The sequence below is a fragment of the Urtica dioica genome, chromosome 7 (genome assembly GCF_054948205.1).
Source record: "Urtica dioica subsp. dioica isolate 48M chromosome 7, U.dioica_male_clone48M_v1_H2, whole genome shotgun sequence".
Taxonomy (NCBI): domain Eukaryota; kingdom Viridiplantae; phylum Streptophyta; class Magnoliopsida; order Rosales; family Urticaceae; genus Urtica; species Urtica dioica.
In genome coordinates this window covers 23,260,914-23,272,740 of record NC_142762.1, presented here as the reverse complement: position 1 = coordinate 23,272,740, position 11,827 = coordinate 23,260,914, and the positions used below count along the sequence as shown (strand labels likewise).

The 11,827-nt window shown below is 35.9% G+C and overlaps 2 protein-coding genes across 4 annotated transcripts; both read left to right on the top strand.

The window, feature by feature from the left end:
• Positions 1–552: 552 nt before the first annotated feature.
• ALG12 (homolog of asparagine-linked glycosylation 12) lies at positions 553–7,037 on the top strand. 3 transcript variants are annotated; one of them, XM_089620867.1, is made up of 19 exons: positions 553–739; positions 1,223–1,264; positions 1,342–1,387; positions 1,634–1,720; positions 2,366–2,421; positions 2,502–2,619; positions 2,864–2,922; positions 3,014–3,085; positions 3,478–3,541; positions 3,647–3,750; positions 4,012–4,083; positions 4,553–4,639; positions 4,735–4,802; positions 5,411–5,479; positions 5,561–5,643; positions 6,069–6,168; positions 6,270–6,335; positions 6,471–6,564; positions 6,632–7,037. In XM_089620867.1, exons 1-19 carry the CDS (start codon positions 617–619, stop codon positions 6,710–6,712), a joined length of 1,491 nt encoding a protein of 496 aa, XP_089476993.1. In that variant the 5' UTR covers positions 553–616; the 3' UTR covers positions 6,713–7,037. The 3 variants fall into 3 exon arrangements, with proteins under 3 accessions (XP_089476993.1, XP_089476991.1, XP_089476994.1); XM_089620865.1 differs by having other exon boundaries at positions 3,475–3,541; XM_089620868.1 differs by lacking the exons at positions 553–739; positions 1,223–1,264; positions 1,342–1,387; positions 1,634–1,720 and adding an exon at positions 1,794–1,947 and having other exon boundaries at positions 3,475–3,541.
• Positions 7,038–9,605: 2,568 nt separating this feature from the next.
• Positions 9,606–10,672, top strand: LOC149390472 (casparian strip membrane protein 1-like). The gene is made up of 3 exons (XM_089620472.1): positions 9,606–9,961; positions 10,057–10,180; positions 10,281–10,672. Exons 1-3 carry the CDS (start codon positions 9,690–9,692, stop codon positions 10,494–10,496), a joined length of 612 nt encoding a protein of 203 aa, XP_089476598.1. The 5' UTR covers positions 9,606–9,689; the 3' UTR covers positions 10,497–10,672.
• The last annotated feature ends 1,155 nt before the right edge of the window (positions 10,673–11,827 follow it).

The window sequence follows — 11,827 nt, the reverse complement described above, 5'->3', positions numbered from 1 at the left end:
TGATGCAAGACCAACAACCTCATACATTTCAAGGCCATCAACACTCTACCAACGAGTAGGACAATGACTGTGAACTCTATTTTTTTTTACTATGTTTTGGTTTGTAGTACACTTATTATATTTTGTGTTGTTTTGTGTGAGAACTCTCTATTACGCGTATCTTTATTTGTTTTCTTTATTTAGTGTGACTTTGTTTGAGAACTCTCTATTACACGTGTATTGATTTGTACTATACTTAGAATTTTTATGTGTGAAATGTTGAAAACTTTATTTTAAAATGTATATAGATTGTGTATCCTAAACTTATACAAAATCATAATTAAAAAGTTGTTCAAATATTCTGCGGAATACTTTTTTTGGGCGATATATTCCACGGAATGCGATATACTATACGATACGAGATATCCTGAATATTCATCAAATACTATAAGATACTATAGTACGAAATGAGATATCCCAAAATTAAAAGTGCGGTACGACGCGAGCGAGATCCGAGATTTTAATCCTCGGTGATAAGTAATAACATATATTAAAGACCAGCAACATACCGAATAGAAGATCAAAGATCTTTCTCAGTTCTTCTTTCTTCTCCGTTCTCTCGAGTCTTGTCTTCACAATGGCTATCAGCTCGTCAAAGCTTCTGAAAAGCTATGGCTACGATCTTCTCTTGGCATCCATGGCTGCGATTTACGTCTTAGCCGCGCCGTACACCAAGGTCGAAGAAAGCTTCAATCTTCAGGTATCTCTCTCTCCTGTTTTTTTCGGCTATACAATTCTTTGCAAAGAAAACTATGTAATTTCTCTGGATATTTGTGATGTGCCGGGGAATTATGAGCTTTCAATATATTCTGGGATTAAAGAGGTTTTTTAATTGATAATTTAAGAATGGTTTTCGGGTTTGTAAGCATTGCTGAAACCGTAGCTATGTATCGTATTTAAAATATAATATTTTTGTGATTTCTCTGGGTTTGTTTAGCGTTAATTTGGGTTGTCCTATGGTTTCGAGTGGATTAGGGAAATAGAAATGTCTATGCTTTATGAAAATGTAGGATGGTAAAATTGATCTTTTGCAAGTTTTTGATAGCTTGGTTGGCATTATCATTAACCAAGTGGTTCCAATTATTGCGTCCATCTTTTGCAAATTTTTGAATTCATCTTATTCTTTTGTAAGCTCTTATTGTTTCATTAGCTAACACTTCTTTCTTTATTTTTTCCCATCAAGGCTATGCATGATATTCTGTATCATCGGAATCACATAGATCGTGTAATTTCTCTCTCTCTCTCTCTCTCTCTCGGAGTTTCGGCCGTACTTATCTGTTTTGACTTTGAATTTCCTGTCAGTATGATCATTTGGAGTTTCCTGGAGTGGTTCCTCGCACTTTTATTGGTGAGCATATCTAGATTGTTAAGCTTATGATATCGAAGTTAGATTTTTGGAAAGATAAAAAAAAAACTAGAAGAACCCAGTATATGAATTTGACACTCTGAAAGTGGTGTGGTTAATTGATGTGATTATATTCCTCCATAGTGGTAAAATGCTTTTTCTATCTCCATATTGGTGTGCTTGTTCACAGGAAAGAAGAGGTAAACAAGTTCGATTTCTGAGAAGTTGACGTAATGTCTCTATTTTCAGGGGCGCTGCTTGTTTCAACTTTGGCATCTCCGATTGTATTTGTAATTAACTTCCTACATTTTCCAAAGCTCTACAGTCTATTTGCAGGTCAGTGCTCTCGGGGCTGTAATAAAGCTGAATGCTGAAATATTCATCTTGACACCGGAATTAATTTTTATTATTAGTTATCTATTTATTTGAATGCATTGTATTCTTTTTGATAACGTAGAGTGCGGGCTTGATGAAGTGAAAAGCATTCGGCTCGAAAATATATTCAAATGCGGGCTTTTGTGATTGTTTTATGTACTTTATCTGGATCCCTGAGCTTAGTGAAGGTTTAATCAACTAAATTTATTTCTCTATGTTGAACATATATAATGTGGTTATGTTTTATTTTTATCTTTTTCATATTTCCCAATATGGGACCTAAGATTTAAACAGAAGCTTATTGATTTCCATCAAGTGAAAATCTATGAAACAAAAGTTGTCCACCAATGTTCACCATATAATTTTTTGTTTGAATATTCAATCCGAAACAAGATGGAAGGAGATTTTCAGTCTCCGGTACTAGATAGTTGAGAATATATGGGTGAAATAATTTTGTGGTTGGTAGTCTTTTACGTTTTTTGGCAACAAAATTTGGAAGTCTTTACTTACTAGAAATCTTTTTATAAATAAATATTTTCGCTATAAATTGCACAACTTCGTCCATAATACTTACATAATACTTTGTACTTTGAATACTTTATTCAGTTCGAATGTCATTGGGCTGCATTATATTAGCTACGTTACGCTTCTTTCGTCTCCAGGTAGATTCCTGAACTGTTAAGATTTATGAACTTAGTAATCTGACAACCTACATAATCTGATTTTTTTTTTCTCTCACCAGGTTAAAGATAAGTTTGGTCATCAAGTAGAAGCTTTCTATGTTTTACTGACTGGGCTTCAGTTTCACTTTCTGTTTTATTGTACTCGTCCTCTTCCAAATATTCTAGCCATGGGTGCAGGTAATTGCTTCTTCTGGCTAAGGTGGTTTATTTTTAATCAAGTTGAGGTTGACGTAGTCGGGGACGGGGCCGATATCAAAGTTTTTTTGGGTGCCAAATGTCAAAAATAAAATAAAATAAGCGGTAACAATAAATTAAAAAATATTGTTCTTATCAAGTTTTTTTGGGTCGTTTTGAGTATGGATATATTCATATTGATAATCTATTATTACAATGTTATCAACGCTTCACTATATCTTGACAGTGAACATGGCATATGGATATTGGATCAAGGGGAAACCATATGCAGCGTTGAACTGTCTGGTATCACTATTTGAATGTTCTGAGTATGATGCGTCTTATTGTGCACTTCCTTTAAATTTCTTCTTTCAACATTTCATTTTATGATACTCAGATTTTTGCTGCAATCACCTTTCGATGTGATATGCTCTTGCTTCTGGGTCCTCTTGGTCTGGTGCTATTATTGGTATGTTCTGTTCCATACCTATAGTGTCTGCTCTTTTACTTTTCCCTACTTGAGCTGATTTTTTTTATTTTTTATTTTTTATTTTTATATAACTTAGTACAGTTAATTGCTGGGAGCCATAAAGATTTTACTTGTTTATCTAAAATATTTGAGATTATGCAATCGATTCGGTTATTTGAAACATTTCAAAACAGAGAAACGGATGTGATGAAGTATACTGAAAACAGTAGTTTGTTCTTGTTGCATATTTTTATATAAAAGACTGTCACTCAAGGCACAACTATAAGTATCATTATTAAAGTTGATCCTTTTAAATTTTTATGCTATAATTCAGTGTATGTGTTTTTGGATTTGGTGTCAAATTATAATTCTTCTATATTTTCCAAAAGCAGACAAAATCGATTTCTGTTCGGGAAACATTGAAATACTGCTTTTGGTTTGCTGTGTGCTGCATAGGTTTGTCAATACTATTCCGAGATATATTTTTTTTCTTTTTAATCGTCGACTTTTCTTACAGCCAACCCTGGATTTCACATGCGTTTCGAATTTTTCACAGCACAGGTCTTACTTTCTTCGTTGATTCTATTATGTGGAGAAGAATTTTGTGGCCTGAATTTGAAGTGTTCTGGTTTAACTTTGTTCTGAATCGAAGCTCTGAGTGGGGCGTATCCTTAAAGAATTCGCTCAAACTAAATGTATTTCTAATTTATTTTGTAAGGTGTTAATATCTTTTACAATAAAAATTTAATCTTTGTTCTTTGCCAATGAAGCTGGGTGGGGTTATAATAATTCAGTTTTTTTTTTTTTTATTATAATCTAAATTTCTTTATAAACGGTGCGGTAAAATGTGAATCCATAGAGCAGAAAAAGGGACAGTAAAAGCAGTTGAAAGTTATCTTTTGGCTTCCTTGATTTTGATTTATCAGACTCATCCATTCCACTGGTATTTTACTTCAGCGCTGCCTCGCTCTCTGCTTGCTAGTTACCCTCTCTTCATGGTGAGTCCTTGTGGAATAGAACACATTTTATACAAAAGAATTTCTTAATTATTGTAATAATATATTGGACCTTGTCGTTTTTATCGTATTTGCTATTTATTCCATGGGTGAGAAAGTTTTCAGTTTGGCGCCTTTCTTACCTAAATAACAATTTAAAGCGCTTAGTTAATTTTGTGTGTGATAATTGTTTATATCCTAATGTGGACACCGTGAAGCGTGTAGTATTCGTCTGTATATCATGGTAGCGAATCAGCTCTCGGACTCCTTGTTACATCATCTTGAATAAATTTTGAACTTTCATTCCCTATTTTGACATCCCAAAATCTAATTATCCAGAATATCGTGATAGTTCTTCTGGACAAATGTTTTTCTGAATGGACAAAAGATTTCGTGACAGTTCTGTCACGAAATGCAGGATTTTGTGACAGAACTCTCCTTTCATTGAGTAAATTTGCATTATGTTTTGCAGCTTGGGCTCTTTCTTGATAGGCGGGTTTCGTTATTCATTATTCCAGCCATTTCCTTTGTTTTACTTTACTCTAAGCTTCCCCACAAGGTACGTTTATCATGCTTCTGAAAATTAAATAATGACTCTTGCGATTCAACATTCTGTCTTTATCAATAATAATGCAATTCATATTCACAATCCAGGAGCTTCGTTTTATTATCATCACCATCCCTGTATTCAACTTATCTGCGGCAGTTGCAGCCAATAGAATGTATGTTATTTGGAAGTTGCTTTCGCCTTTTTTTTTTTGTTCAAGATTACTTGACACTATACTTTTTTTCCCAAAACATTCGAACTAAGAACTTGTGGTGAGAATATCCTCATGTCGCGAATCATGCATATTTAATCTGGTATGTTGTGTCCAAGTTGTAGGTTTATATAATGCATTGCAGCAATCCGCCAAGTAGTTTAGGCTACTTAAAAAGGAAAAAAAAAACTAATTTAAAAAATAAAATAAAAATTACATCATATTTGGAGCTGTTGAGGTGTTTCGCCCCTTAACCTCGAACACATTAGCGAACGCAATGTTCACATTGTGAGCGACGCCTGATTTTATACAAATCTATTTATATACTCCTTCATTGTTTTAAATTACCCATACCTCTATTTTGGTTAGCATTTATGACCAATTCCTTTCATTGCTTAGGCTGTCATTTTAAAGAGAAACATAGAAATAAAATGCATAAACACTAAGAAGTTGGTGGCATTGTTAGCTATTCCAATCCAGAAGTTGGTCTCCATTTGACATTACATAAACAGCACAAAATAGAAATACATTATAACACTTGCATATTGTTTGTTACTTTTACCATGTTACAGTTACAACAACCGGAACAAGGCCTTTTGGAAGCTTCTCTACCTCGTGATGCTTGGGTCATTTTTATTAAGGTTGGACAGTTCATTTCGCTCTCTTTGTTGGCCAAATGGTTTATGACGCTCCGAGTTTCACATGCTTCCTTATATTTTTAGTTTAGGATGCACCGGCATAACCTTCATGGCATCCTATGAGAACTACCCAAGCGGTCATGCTTTAAAAAAGCTGCATCAATATGGTATGCCAGTTTCTCAATGTACATACATATTGCCAAAAATTGGTTATGGTATTTGCTTGACATGATATTGCAATTTGCTTCATATATCCTTCTTTTCTTCAATGCTTCATTATTTTATACTCAGACACATCCTTGAACTTCTTTTCTACGTTATTACGCGTGTGACTTTTTGTGCCTGGATTCATTTACGAGCAAAATGGTCCACAACTATTGATTTTGTAGCATTTAGTCGTTTTCATAAAATACATAAAAAATAGTCTTATAATGAATTTATAACCTAAGAAAACATATTTTCAAACTCTAGTAATTTGTTAAATGTATACAAGAAACAAAATGTGTCATACCAAATAATTCAAGGACTATATGCTAAAAAAAACCTAGCTCAAATTATGGTTCGTTTTTCTTACGTAAGGTTGTTCTGCCAGGGAATCTTGTGAACCACACGAAAGAACAATGGGTACATATTGACACATTTTCAGCAATGAATGGTATATCCCGTTTTTGTGAAAGCGATTTCCCTTGGAGGTATATATGTATGATGTCAACGTGGTTCATCATTGGTGTTTGTCTATTTTTAAAGACCCTAGAGAATATCGTTTCATCAATATTGTTGCTGTTTTCGGCAGATATTCTAAAGAAGAAAAGATCCCTCTTCAAGAAATGCATCAAAGAAATTTCACTTACCTCATAAAGTATGCTCTTTGTTTATTTTTATTTTTTTGCCCTCTCTGTCAGGTGCAAGTCTGTAAATATTGTTAATGCCTGCTTTGAGGTCCTTGGGTAAATTGTTTAATGATGTGTTTGACCCATATTATTGTCTACAACAGCGAGTATCAAAGTATTGGCGGATTTAAGTGTCTATTCACCGTAGATGGGTTCTCATGCGCTCGTCTTCGAAATGGGTTTCCACTGATTTCACTGGTAAGAATCCTATTAACATCTCTGAGCCCATCCATTGTTTCTTAAAACTATTTGTACTTCGATGCAGATTAGAGAACCGAAAGTCTATATACACGGAAGTTTAAGAAACAATGATGTCATGCGTGGGAACTGGCCTGGATGCTCTTGAATAAATCTGTGGCAGTTTCTTAATCTTAATGGCTAGAAAATCACCTGAGGTGTAAGTAGTTCTACTCGAGTTCACTAGACTGACCACACCCAGTTTTATTTTAATAGTTATAGGCCATATATCAAAACTTCTACACTTAGGCTCAAAAGGAAGTTCTGAACTATTGACCACAAGTTTAGTCATTTTGATGTGATCTTCTATGCCAACTAATTCAGTACCCCAGAGTTGATGGGTTTCGTTTTGCCTCGGTTCTTTAGGACATAAAAAATTGTGTACGTTAAATAAAGCCTGTATGTTATATGTATGTTTTCGTTGATACTTCTAATTGAACTAGCCGTAAGAACCCAGGATCGACTGAACATGATAGAATTTATATATAAATACTTACTTCAATATGATTTTCAGCAACCTCAATCGCGATTCTTCGTGAGACTTCTATAGTTGCCAATGAAAATTCGCCTACTTGGGATTCAAGGTACTGATACGTCCTGCACCAGGGGTATCGATAATCTCTCTTCGATTGCGAGTTAACTCCAAATTTCCATATAAATAGAGACAACTTCTGCGAATTTTGTCTACTGTTGGCATACATACCCTTGGCAGTGAGAAACCAAAAGGCTTCGCAGAAAATAGCACAACCAATACTATACTAACATGTAGGATAAATCATGACACGTGTGAGAACACTCTTGCATTGCTCTCTGGATATCAACAAATATAGTCCCTGGGTAAGTTGGGCTGGGTTCTTCCATTTACAGGTTGACCTTCCTCTAGGGTTGGATGCGGATTCGGTGCCTTGTCCAGATTCAGTGTTGTTTATACGACCTTGTCCTCAAGGTGGAAATTGGGATACCGGACACAGGAATCAGGAAAACTCTGCCTCAAGGCATCATCGAGCCACTGTACTAACACTTGCTTACGAGGGACCCCACGTAAGCAGTCGATGGTAGTTGTGGTAAAGATCGGTGGTGGAGCAGCATAAAGGCACGAGGGTTGAGCCGTGGAAAATCAGGTGAATTTGACTCCCTTTCGAAAGGCCAAGGCAGGAATCGGGAACATTTTATAACTGTTTGGACAGTTTGTGGTAGCGGGAAACCAAAATCAAAATGCCAACATCAAGGGTGAGTTCTCGGTGGTGTGCATTTCCTAAACATTCGGATCGTAAGAGGTTTTTTATTTTTATTTTTTATTATTATTTTTTTTTAATCTTCGATCGGAAGAGATTGTCACATGACATGTCCTTGAGAGCTTTAGATAAAAAGTAGAGCCTTGTGAATATGTCAGAATTTTTGGCAGTCGGCGTCCATATAATGCTTGAAAATGCGTCATGTTAAGGAAGCTATTGAAAATTGTGTTAATAGTGAAACGCCGCCTATCTGATAAAGGCAGCAATTGACGACTGTAGACTCATCATTGGTAGGAAGTGGAAATACCACTTCTATTAGTATGTCTTCCATTGTTTAACGGAAGTATTAATTTCGTTAGGCGAGGTTAACGGAAGTGATATTTTTGTTAGGCAATTTTTTGGCTTAATGGAAGTCGTAATTTCCGATTTTTAATTAAATATAATAATTAATAAGAGATAAATAATATAAGCCGTTGGATGTTAAATTATCAACGGTTCATATTTTTTTAATTAAAAAATACAAATACAAATGACTAATGGAAATTGACGGAAGACATGTCCTCCGATAGACTTCTTCCACTTCCAAAACGCTATTGAAAGACTTCCTTCCGATACTGTTAGCTATGGAAATGGTACTTTCCGTGAGGTGCAAAAAAAACAAATGAAAATCTTTCATCCGCTAAGTATCATACCGTTGGCTGTCTGATTGCGGAGGATATGTGGTGGTCACGGATAACTTTGTGCCACTGAGGGTGATTTAGTTTATTTACGTAATTTTTTTTTAACAAGAATCCGTCCAATACATAAACGTTACGTTTTAATCATGGAAATTTACATGAATAATATTTTAAAAGTACACCATTTCTAAAATAGTGGGTATTTTAAATTCTTTTTCAAATTGTAAACAATTATGTTTCTTATAAATGATAAAAATAAATAGTAAACAAAGTTAAATGAACCAAAATAATTAAATATTTTTAAACAAAAATTATGTACATCAAGAAAAATAAGCTCAAAGTTTAGAACAAAATTTATTTTTGGGATGGTAACTTTAGATACGTTCTTCTTGTAAATAATTAAAGAAGAAAAAAAAAATACACACACACAAGCAATCCCCGCTTTAACACAAAGGTCGAATTTCAGATTCGGACCATCGAGGCGCTTAAATGGTTTTTAATTTCATTGGATCATCGGGGCGTCTAAATAATTTTTATTTGAAATTATTATAGTTGGCATTGGCATGTTAAGTCATTTTCATATATTAAGTTTTGTTACATGTTCTATACATAATATATTAAACTTAAGCTTGAATAGATTTTTAATACGATCCGTGGGTGAAAATGTAGAACAATGTTTGGGAAGTAAACAACCCCGTTGCTATTGGGTTAGGAAAGAGAATGGTGGTCTGGTTGAGCAGTCATTAGAAAAATAAAAGTGCCCGGAATCAGTACTAAAACTTATGATACTATTATAAATACACGGATAAAGTGAATTCATTCAAAAAGACGTATATATTGGTGTTTGACTTTCATTATCAAAATTCAACCAACCACTTCAAGCAAAACTACCTGTTACAATTCTGATCATGAGTTCAAAAGTGAAGAATATAGTTATAAAAATATATTACTAACGGGGAAAGTCAGAACCAACTTCCATTTCACATATTCAAAATCCAATTAGCTGTATTACGTTTGGACTCACTAAACCAAATCAACTCACGGTGATCCCATATAAAAAGTCTCTTCAATTCCCCTAGTTTTCATCACAAACAAAACTTCTTGAGCCTTTTTGACACAAAAAAAAAAAAATTTATCATCCCTCACAGCAAGTGAAACTCCTAAATCACTAGAAATGGCAAGCGGAGATTCGATCAAGATCGATGTCGACGAAGAGACAAGAATGGCCAGGAAGCTTGAGAAAGCACCAATGCTAGCGGCTCCGAAGGCCGTGAATAAAGCGGGATATAAGAAGGGCCTTGCCGTAAGTGACTTTGTCCTAAGGCTCGGGGCTCTGGCAGCAGTTCTAGGAGCCTCGGCCACCATGGGATTGGCTGACCAGACTCTTCCCTTCTTCACTCAGTTCTTCCAGTTCGAAGCCAGCTATGACGATTTTCCTACCTTCTCGTATGCAATCACAAACTTTTTTCCTTCTATACTTCACCGAAGAAACAACAAAGAATAGTAATAGCAAAATAAATTGATCACACGAACACATGCAGGTTTTTTGTTATTGCGTTGGCATTTGTTTCGGGCTACCTACTCCTCTCGCTACCTGTCTCAGTAGTAACAATAATCCGACCCTTTGCCGTTGGACCGAGACTCATCTTACTTATCTTAGACACGGTAATAAGCTAAAAATAAATAAACGAATAATCAGTTCTTATAATTTCCTCTAGCAGTATATGAGTTTTTTTTTTTTTTTTGGTCTTGTTGCTTTGAAAAGGTGTTCATGGCGCTGGCGAGTTCGAGCGGAGCGGCGGCAACTGCGATAGTGTACTTGGCCCACAACGGCAACAGCAGCGCCAACTGGATGGCCGTTTGCATGCAATTCACCGACTTTTGTCAGGCGGCGAGTGGGGCAGTCGTGTCGTCGTTTGTCGGAGTCGCTTTCATGGTCATCCTCATTGTGCTCTCTGCTTTTGCCCTTCGAAGGACTTGACTTTGACCCAACTGGTGCGATTGCTCAAGATGTTTTTCAAAAACTTGGTGTTTGTTTATGTTTTTTCTATTTTTATTTTATAATTTTCAGAGATTTCGTGTAAATTTTCAGAGATTTCGTGTAACTCAGACTGTTGTGCTCATTTTGTGATAGACATTCGTAATTGTAACTTTTTCTATTTGTGTATACTTTAAAATTGTGAGGAGAAGGGAGAAAGTTGATTTTCATGGCTGTTAGTTTTATCAATGACCAAAATGAATCCAAATTTCAGGTCCAAAATGGCTGCAGTACACTCAACTTTATGAGGTAAAAGAGAAGACAAATTCTTCATTGAATTTTCCTTTGTATAAGCTTGTTGGTTCCAAATATTTTGGATCTGCAAAGAAACAACAGTGAAGAAAGGAAAAAAAGAACACTTTGGAGTGTTTATGGAGCAGACTGAAATGAAGAACATTATGAAACAAGTTGGAGAATTTTTCTATGTATTATTTTGAGTAGGAAATACACTTCTGGAGATGATGAAATAGTTGCAGCAACAATACCTATTTATAGGAAACCAAAATAACGTAAAGTTAAATTGTAACAACAATATAACGTAAAACATTAATACCCATTACTCTATAACTGCTACAATATTATTGAATACCAACGAAGGCTTTGTAACGCATAGTAACTGATCCATGCACACATTCAAGGTGCCACGTCAAGGCTGACCAAGTCTTGCTTAGACTCACAATCTCCCCCGTAAGCTTGACTTGGTTCGAGATTCTTCACGTCGAGCAGCTCCCGCATCTCTGCAAATTTGACTCTTGCTAGAGCTTTGGTGAGAATATCCGCACGTTGCTCTCTGGTGGTTACGAACTCCACGACAATCTGTCGATTCTCGACACACTCGCGAATAAAGTAGAAGCGAGTGTCGATGTGCTTGCTGCGTCCATGAAACACCGGGTTCTTTATCAATGCGATTGCAGACTTGTTGTCAATGTAGAGAGTAACCGGTTTTTGCTCGCTTCCGGTCACCTCGCTCAACAAACTTCTCAACCACAATGCTTGGCACGATGCCATAGTGGCTGCCATGGACTCTGCCTCACAGGATGATAGAGCAACGGTCCGCTGCTTCTGGGATTGCCAAGTGATCAGATTCTCGTTGAGATAAAACGTCATCCCTCGGATGCTTTTCCTGCCATCTATATCACCGGCTAGATCGCTGTCATTACAACCGACAAGTTCTTCAGCTTCTCGTCCTCTTTTGTACTGAATCTCGTACGTCGTTGTTCCCTTCACGTAGCGGAGGATGTGCTTCACTGCCTGTTGTTGTAGAGCAGGAGGCT